Below are 10,261 nucleotides of genomic sequence, written 5' to 3' on the forward strand. Positions count from 1 at the left end.
TTTCGACGAGAGAAATCTTGTCAATATTTTATAATTTAAAAATTATACATTTTATATCAACATTAAAATATAATTTATTAAATACCAATATTTTTAATAACATTTATAAGAAATGTTTAAATTCAAAAACATACAATAATCTTTTAAATTTTAAAAATGCTAAAAGTTTTTCTCTCTAATAAAGAAAGAATTGCATAAAGAAATAATTACATTATGCTCTTACAAAACAGAATTCATGATATGAAAAGAATAATTACGTTCTGAGATATCTCATACAGTGCAAATATAATCATCTTGTATGACAAAAGAGACCTTACAATCACGTAGAGAATAAAACATGTACAAAGGTATAAGCGCATACGGCGGTAGTTTTAATAATTTTATCTACGGATTTTGTATGACTTCCACATACCGTCCACATTAATAAAGAAATGATAACGTTACGTTTTCAAATTTATTTTGCTTTTTTTGCTGCTTTTATTGTTCGGTTAATTCACAAAGAGCGCAGTGCGCTTTGTTCTATTTGTCGTAAATTCATCTTTGTGTAATATTTAATTTTGTATTTTATGAGCTTTTTAGTCTCTTTCAGAAATGCTAATGTGACGATAATTTTATATTATATATTCAAGTTGTAATTTTTCGAAATAGATTTCGATCGAAATAATGTTGCTTTTTAATTCTTTTTTGTTGTAATAACAAGAAAACAAACATTTCGATCGGAATAAAAAAAAGTTCTAAATAAGTATATAATAACTATTCCGAACAAATCAATTCGCGATCGTAACTGTTGATCTTCATAATTAATGTTGCTATATTACTTGTATATATATTGTAAAGAGTGTCAAATATATTTATATATTATAGTATAGTATATATCACACACACATCCACATACTCTTGCTCGGTTTTCTTTCCACTTAATGTGTCAGACATATACAAGTCTATATATAAAATATCTCTGAGAACGTTTAAAAAGTTACTTTAAAAAAAAACACATTTTAAAAACAGCTCATATTTATGTATGAATTTGCAGTTTTACATAAACAAATAAATGCAAATAAAATGACAAAAATAAATAAATGTAAAAACAATAAGAATATATGTGTGTGTAACATAATACACTTTTGATCTAGCAAAGAAACTAGTCTTATCTTTAAAAAATACTATTTCTTATATCTTCAAAACTATTTTTCAATATTTTTATCGAAACTATGTTTATTGTATTACTTGTAATAATCATTTTAAAACAAATAATGCCAGTTTTGGTGTTTAAATCGTAAATCTTTTCTTCTTAAATTACGACGTAAAAGAAAATAAAAACACTTTTTTATTAAAATTGATGATTTTTTACTAGTCAAATCAGCAGTAGATTGTTTGAATAAGCACAAAAACTAGACTTAAGGAAACTGCGTAAAATAGATATATATATATATGGGCATATTTAATTCAATAATTGCGTGTGCACGTACTAAAAGTATCGACATTAAGGGAACACTTTTGTTGAGTGCGATAATTTCTAATTAAATAGTCAGTACTTTTTAGGCTCGATCGATTGCGATGATACCTTTTATCCTACTCATTTTCTTTTTTTTTACACGCGATCAATTCTAAAAATACTCATATTTGTTATTATAATAAGGGTAATGTATTCTCTGTAACTTCTGCAAGTATAAACGAAAGAAGTTAGGAACAATTTCATGGAAAACAAAAACATTTATGAGTAGCTGTCTGCAGTATACATTTTACAATATTAGTATATTTATCAACAGTGACGCATGCGCAGAAAAAGAGAGAGAGAGAGAGAGAGAGAGAATTTTATATTACCCATTATGTATATTTGCAATATGTGTATAACATAGATTATTTTTATATACATACAGGGTGTTCTATTTTAAACTAGCTAGTCGAAAACTGAGTTCACACACGCGAACAAAAATGTTTTACACACAATTTATAGGGTTCTGAGAAAAAGATTTTGTTGTTTTAAATAGAAAGTGTTACTTTAAATAGAAATTGTATCACATAAACAATGACAACGCGTTAAAAAAATCCAAATAAGTGCGTCTAATAGTATGGGATAAAACTGCTCATTGAAAATTGTAATTTCGCGCGAACTTGCAAACTCTGCGCAACTAGGTCTACGGCGACAATCATGATAATGAATTTCATGATGTGTTGTTAGTCTGTCCGTCCGTCCGTCTGTGAGTAGCGTATTCCGTAGTTCTAAACGGGAAACTTACACACATCTACACGTATCCACGCAAGCAAGCAAGCGCAAGCAAGCACACATGCACACACACATACGTTCGTGCGCGCATCATTGTGATGGAAATGAGCGAAATTGCATTTTTTTTTTATTGCTAAATAACTTCTAAACTAATGGACATAGTTTATACATGCATTAAAGATTTCCTGTACAGACTTGAGTGTTTTTTTCAAAATTGTTACAAAAAATACCACTTTTTATTTAAAAAAAAAAAAACAAACAAACAAACAAGAATAACCTTATATAACTTTGAGGAATGACAGTAGTTGTAATTCAAGATCACTATCTCATTTTCTCGGAACTCTATAAATTTTGCTTAAAACGTTTTTATCTGCCTTGTTCGAGTTTTCGAGATATTCGTCTAGCTAGTTTAAAATGGGACACCTTATATATATATATATATATATACACTCTAACTTTTACATACAAACAATAGCTATCGAGAAAGTGACCGAGATAAAAGGTACCTACAATAAATATCGAACAGCCTGTGTGGAAAATAATACGCTCAAACTATACAGTAGACATGTGTATTTGTATGTGCTGCACAATAAGTATAATGAAAACGAAAATGTGAAAATTACTTCTATCTATCGCGTGTACATAAAAATAAATGATCATGATGTAACACGTGTACGGAATGATGTTGTGTAATATATCAATGTGTATAATATATATGTGCGTTTTTCTTCTGTGCTTTTTTGTGAGTGATATGATACTCTCGAAAACTCTCAAAAAAAACAGTATCTTGCAATCTCTGTTCGAGTTGCGGATCCAAGCGTTGATACATCGACGACACGTTTTGTCAGATTTTGTTTTATGTAGATTATACACACACACAAACAAATATATACATATAACGTATATGGATAAAAGGAAATTGTTTATAACAGATAAATATTAAAAAAAAATAAGAGAGTATATAAGAATGTCCGGATACAGGAGTACGTGGACAACTGTCCCTTTAATCTACGCCTCCACTATCATAACACGATTGCGCTAATATATAAGTGTAATACAGTGTCTGTTCAATCATCAGTGTCTTAATATTAATTCAACAAGAGATAAAAACTTGATATAAACTTGCTCTAAATCCGAAAATAACGCCTAAGTGTGATTGAGAATGTTGCACAATTTGTAATGTTATATTCTATTAGTAAGCCGCGTTATTCTTTCAAACATCAAATAATTATATTTGATATATTTTAAGTACGTTTTAAGTACGTGATTCATTATTGTCTTTTTATTAATTATTATTTCTCACGATATACATATTGTGTCACTCATATTCACTGCAAAAGAAATCCAAAAGGAGAGTTGTTTTATGATATTTTTATTAAAGAATTTGTTTGCAAGATCTACGCGTTTATACGAAGTTTATTCGATTTGCGTTTTATCATTCAGTTGACATTCAGTTGACAAGACGCGGCTTATTAAAAGCCTGTCTTTATTTATTGCTGACTCAAAAATTGTTTTCTATCCTTTCTTTGTTCAACTATGTAAATCTAAGTGATAAACCGCTTGTTGCGAAAAATTTGTCAGAAAGAACCAAGAAATTCTCAATGCGCGAATTATTATGCGTTAAAAATAAGTATACTGATATACGTGTATACATATGTATATCTTAAACGCGCAAATGTATGCTACGTATGTACGTGTGTCCAATTCAGTTCTTTTCGCACCGTTTAACGTGTAAGAAAAAAAGAGTTAAAAATATTATATATAATTATCTTATCACATGATCTTATCTGTATATACATTGCGCGAGATAATGAGCTACTGTTTGTAGATAAAAATAAAGCTGTAATAAGTGATTTATCTGAAACACATCTTTCGCCGTACTATTATTTACATGTTGTCACATCTCCTTTGATCTCACTTTTTCTTCTTTGTATTAAAATATACGTGTTACTTTATGTAACAGATTTTTCATTAATATTCATTGTCATTCAAAGAAGTAATTTAACATGTTTCTCGCAATGTTTTATCAACGAATGTAACGTTCTCCGCAGAACTTCGTCTAATTATTACATGGAATTTGAGATTTTTAAATCGAATTTTTAATTCGAGTGAATTCAACAAATTTCAATAATTTTTGTAAGCACTTTAAATATTTCATCATATTGCTCGCTTGTTGTACTCGTTTAAGAACATATACAATATTTATTTGATGTGTATATTTGATACGTATATCTGAACTAATTAGTAGTGTGTTCATTTTCGTGTGCTCTGTATACATGTATTTTGCGCGGACATGCAAAAGCTTTTTTGCTCGCGCATTATAGTCTGGTGTCAAATCGTGCGACAAAAAATATGACATGTACTGCCCAACCAAAATGAAAAAGTTCTCTTCATTTTGTTTTTTTTTTTTTTTTTTTTACGACTTATATAATCCTGGCTGCAAAGCACAAAACGCACCAAATAAGTCTAACTCAGTCGGGATCATGTACGGACGTGTATATGTACGAGAGAGTTTCTCACAAATATATTAGAAACTATATTGAATATCTATTTTTTCATTAATTTTTTAAATAAGATTCTCTAAGTTTAACAAACTAAAATAAAGATGCAAAAGTACTGGTCTTCAATATTCAAAAAAAATTCCGAATTACTAGAATAGAATTAATTACTACATGTTGATTAAGCAAAAACCTCTATCATTTTTTTTTTTTTTTTTTTTTTTTTTTTATCGAATATCATCGATAATCACGAATTTTGACGCGTGACGTGTAAAGAAAAAAAAAAAAGAAATTCGGTAACCAATGGCCACGCTGTGAGGTTAGAGATTTAAAGAGAGATTTTTTGCGGTGATCACACACACACATACACATGTAGCGCATGTGTTACGTAACGTTTCCATTTCGCTCTCACCCCTTTGACGAGGATATGTGAAGACTCGGGGGAAAAGAGATTCTGGTCGTTTAGGTCGGCGAGGGACCTGCCGATCCCATGACCGTAATTCGCAGCAGTCGTTATTTACCGCCCGTGAAAAAAAAGGGACAAGAAGAAGCGTCAGCAGTCCGGCAGAAAGAAAAGTGCGAAAATCATTTTATTCTCAATTGAGACAGATTAAATTTGAAGAGCCACCACGATCGCGCGCGCGGAAAATTTTTTTCACTTGGAATCTCGACACAGATGGAAGCTGATATTTTTCTCTCTGTCTGAAAAAAAAAAATATACGCGAAAAATATACGCGAGAGAAAAATGAGAAATGATAACGCGCGTGAAAGTGTAGAAACAGACGCGAGAAAATTTTTTTTTTTTCAGTAGAACGAGTATAATCTGACGTCTCTCGCAAATTCTGATTTTGGTGGCAAAACGGCGTCTTGTTTGTTGTCAGTCTTATCGACGAGAACAATGTCGTTCGATCGCTACGGAACAATGGATCGTCAACAAGATCGATTGCGTACGGACTTCAAGTATCCGCACAATTGTTACACAACGGCCTGTTGTAAGTCTTTCGTTAGAAGTCCTTGCGCCGAACTTGGCGCAACAATAGTGCGTACAGCATTGTGTTCTCAGAAAATATAATATATAATCTTACTAAAATTATAACATTTTTATCGTCAAAAACATAAATTAGCAAAATTTTACATTCTTTTTTTTTTAGAAATTTATAGCACAATTGTGCGTGTCAGTCGCAGAAACGAGAAATATTAATTCCGCTTTGTAATTTCGCGTCGTAGGCAAGGGCGATCCGCCGTTTCCAGACTCGAGTATACAAATGGGAAAAATCGCGCACACGTACGAGACGACGGAACGTCGTGAATCATCGCCGCCGGCGGTCCCGGTCGGAAGAATGCAAATTCGTTTAAAACTTTTGGAAGACACCAACGCGATACTGTATCTCAGAAATCAGGATCTCACCGCGAGAAACAAGAGCTTAGAAAAGCGGTGAGATGATTCATATCGCGTTTATTAATTAATTAACGCGCGATCTCACTTGTGTTACATCACGCTCGTCAAAGCGACGCGTGCGATGCGACAATCGTCGACTCACGTAAATAAATATATAGTTTTCAAACGAGCTGTCTCTCTCAATATAAATAATGTACGCAGGCTCGAAGATACCGCGATTAAAATAGAAAAACTTGAAGAGAACGTGTCAACGTTGCAAAATGAACTGAGTAACGAGAAACGTAAATTGGCGCGAACAAACCAAACGGTAAGATGTATGATGATTTATCTGATGAGATACAAAAATAACAGAGAAAATATTGAATTAAATTATTCTATTCGTAGATGTCATCGCTGTTGATGCGTACGTATCTCGAATACTATTTGTATATTTCGTTTCTCTGTTTCGTTTTCGCTAACAAATTTCGCAACGATTAAAATATAAATTTTAGTTACTTGCACGAGAAAGAAATAAAAACTATATTCCAAAAACATTCGCATCACAAAAAAAAAGGTCAAAATATTGTACCAAAATCTAAAAGTGTAAAATTAGATGAATTTGTAAATACTTGGAATTCTTTTTTGCGTAAACCATTTTCAGAGAATGGACAAAGTTTGCGTAGAAAAATGCACGTCGTCGTCGAATATCGTTTCGAAAATCGATCGCGAGTCACAAATTTGGGAAGCCTGCGAGGATTGTCACGGGAAACTTGATAGTTGCCAGAAAGAACTATCCGCGGTCACTATTACGAGGCAAGTTCTCCGACAAAATTGAAACTTGTTCGATCAGATAACAATTTAATTGCGCACCGGAGAAGTTACGCGAGTAGATACACGAGGAAAATTTTTCTACTTTCGAATTCCTGCTTATAATTGACCATTTAAAATAACCAGTTTGGCGTAATTGCTCTTGTAAATATTAACATAATTATATCCTTAACTTAAAAAAATAATGTTTCTTCGCGTATATAATTGGGTTTAAATTTAGCTTGTACGTTAGAAAAAGATTCTCGTTTGTGAACTACAATTTTCCTCGTCTGTTTACTTCCTTTCTTTTTGCGGTTGTGCGTTCATATTCCTCCTACGCGAAAACCTCCGGGATATTAGATCGGAGTTCGAGTTACTGGAGAAGGATATACGAACTTTGAGGGATGCCGTGATTGCCCGGGAAGAAGACTGGGATAAAGCGATGAACCGCGAGCGGAATTGCCGGCAGCAATTAGCAAGATTGACCGCAGAAGCGATCACCGCGCGTCACCTTTGCGAAACTCGCCAAGATGAACTTTGCACGGTTAACGAGGCTTTAACGGTAATGATCGTAAGCTGTTCGTATATGTTGAAACTATAAATTCTAAAACTAAACTTATTGAAATAAGATTTCTGAGATATAATCCCGATAAAAAATTTTTCATACGTACTTATACGCAAATTAAAATAATTACATCTAATTATGCAAATTTATATGCCGAATATGTCCATACAATTTTATACACGGAGAATTTCTTTTTTTTTTAAGAGAATGGCTTCAGAGATATTCCATATCAAATAACTCTATTAGTATCACGTTAGATACAAAAAAATTATATAAAACTATATTTTTACTATATTTTAAAAAAATTTTTGGCATATAATCATATATATTTGTACACAAATTAAAATTATTATATCTAAGTATGGAAATTTATATGTGTGTGCCGAATATGTCCATACAATTTTATACATGGAAAATTTTTTACCGGGAAGACATCAGAACTAACAAGTCCTGATACAAACAGCTACTAAAATGCTGAATTTGTCGCTTTGATGTTATAATTGATATTATAACTGAGTATACATCTCGAGAAAACAGACCTTAATAAGACCGACGCAACGATGATTCACTGCAAATGATAATTCTTATGAAGAATTAACTACCTTAGCGTTTATTAGCTAAATGAGTCTCGCTGATATTTCATTATAATATAGTTTGATTAATGTCACTTTTATGCGTGATATTGTGTTTGAGATTGAGCTGACATTTGTAATTTATGATATTATACAGTAATGTGCGTACGCGCTTACAAAAGAAAAATTAGTTTAATAAGAGAGTGTGTAAGAGAAAAACATCTTGTTTGCATAAACTTATTTTCAGCAAAAAGAATCGGAACTAAAAATTATGCAGAAGGAAACGCTTTATCTAAACAAGTTAATTTCTCAACTATATTGGCGTCAAAAGTAAGTTTTTTTTCACTTATATATCTTTCGTAGATGAGAAGTGTTGGTCTTAATTTTACATTTTATTAATTTATTTTGTTTCCTTTTTTTTAAAAAAACAAATTCTCTCTCTACGATATTTTGAGAATATTTAATAATAATAAAACTTCTTATAAGACAACTTCTCTTAATCTTGAAGATTATTTTATACAACACGGTATTTAAGTAATACAATTTCTCAGAAAACTTAAAAACAATTTTAGAGAACTCGAAGAATGTGCGAGCGGAAATGTACGTTTTAATATTAACGAAAAGGATCAAAGATACATCGAAGAGATTGCACGGCGAGTAAAGAGCTTTAAGAAGAATTCGAAAACAAAATCCAAATGCACTTCGGATAGATATTCGAACTCAAATAGTCCTCGTGAGAGCAAAGATGGACGGGATCTAGCAGGTTCTTCGGGAGACCATCGAAATTGAATTCACAATCGACATGTTGTGACGCAGAAAATCGCATTGTTGTTTATTTTGTATACCCTTTTTTTTATCGTTTTTTTCTACTATAATAACGGTGTGTGTGTGTGTGTGTGATATGTGGAGCTTTGTTAATTTTTAGAAAATATCTAAATTGTGCAATGATCAATTGAAATTAAAATCTTACGTATATATTTTACGAAATACTTTCGAAACTTCAGTGTCTTGATTTTACAGTTTTTTATGTTTTTTTTAATTATCTCGTCTTTGGTATTATTATCGAAACATGTGGCGCCATCTGTGCTATACAAAGTGAACACGGAAACAACAAGTGCACTAAAGACTTTTCGCAATTTTCTTTTGACTGTTTTCAAATTAAATGATTTTTTTTTTAATTTTATTACTTGTCAAACGCGAAAAAAAAATGTATTTCCAACAATAATTATCTCCGCTTGATTCATCTTGGCAACAATACGCCGACAAGAATATTTGTAACTAGTGTTTTTAAATTTGTAAAAAAATCTGTGACACATACTTTGTCCAGTTTTCTTTTGACCTGGTTTCTTGAACTGTTTCTCTCGATCCCGGCAACTCAGTGCTTAGAAAACTCGTCTGTTTTTCATACAACAAACATAAGATATGATTAAGACAAATACATTACAAGTGTATAAAACATTGAGTTAATTGTTAAAAAGATATTATACCAGATATCGCACCTTGCTAACCAATTTTGAAAAACCCGAACGAGAACAGATTTGCTGCACTTTTGACAGTCTCGCACGTTAATATAAAACTTACTTCTGTTTTCCGCGACATTTTCATTTTGTAGCGCGCGTCACACGAGAGCGCGAACGGTCGCGATACCATTTCATCGTAAACTAGTCGATTACTATTACCAGCAAGAGCGCGATGCTAATTATGTATCACTACAAACGGCCAATACTTTGCGACAAACGCGTACTATAGATATTTGCGCGCGAGACGATAACATTCGTGAGAAATGCGAGACGATTGCGTACGTCGCTGCTTCGCGTCGCGCGTCCCCTGCGGCGCTGTCGCTAATGTACTTTATGCGTTCGACATATCGAGAATCGAAATATCGAATCGAACATGCGCTGCAAAGAGCGCGCACGTACACAACACAGAACAGAATCAACTCCGTTGGTAAAATAACAATTTTACAAAAAGAACGTCGTTCTGTCTCGAATTTGATTGATTACGTCACATTTATTGCTGTTTATATACTTACTAAAATATACTACGAGTGTAAAAAACTACCCGGGAAAAAATGGATTAGATCTAATTTAAATCTATCGAGATAAAAAAATGGAAAAATAAATCTAATTAAATCCAAATTAAATCTAAATGGATATAAAGTAGATCTAAATTAATATAAGCAGATCTATTAAATTTACACCTTTATATATTATT

The 10,261-nt window shown here is 32.0% G+C and overlaps 1 protein-coding gene across 2 annotated transcripts; it reads left to right on the top strand.

The window, feature by feature from the left end:
• The first annotated feature begins 5,044 nt into the window (after positions 1-5,044).
• Positions 5,045-8,946, top strand: LOC109858755. Of its 2 annotated transcripts, none has more exons than XM_020436320.1 (8): positions 5,045-5,301; positions 5,534-5,717; positions 5,953-6,160; positions 6,326-6,431; positions 6,765-6,916; positions 7,271-7,472; positions 8,295-8,377; positions 8,620-8,946. In XM_020436320.1, the coding sequence occupies exons 2-8, from the start codon at positions 5,624-5,626 to the stop codon at positions 8,834-8,836; spliced, it is 1,062 nt and encodes a 353-aa protein (XP_020291909.1). In that variant the 5' UTR covers positions 5,045-5,301; positions 5,534-5,623; the 3' UTR covers positions 8,837-8,946. The 2 variants fall into 2 exon arrangements, with proteins under 2 accessions (XP_020291909.1, XP_020291910.1); XM_020436321.1 differs by having other exon boundaries at positions 5,537-5,717.
• The last annotated feature ends 1,315 nt before the right edge of the window (positions 8,947-10,261 follow it).

This window comes from Pseudomyrmex gracilis, unplaced genomic scaffold (assembly GCF_002006095.1).
Source record: "Pseudomyrmex gracilis isolate BER0280 unplaced genomic scaffold, ASM200609v1 scaffold_222, whole genome shotgun sequence".
Classification (NCBI taxonomy): Eukaryota; Metazoa; Arthropoda; class Insecta; order Hymenoptera; family Formicidae; genus Pseudomyrmex; species Pseudomyrmex gracilis.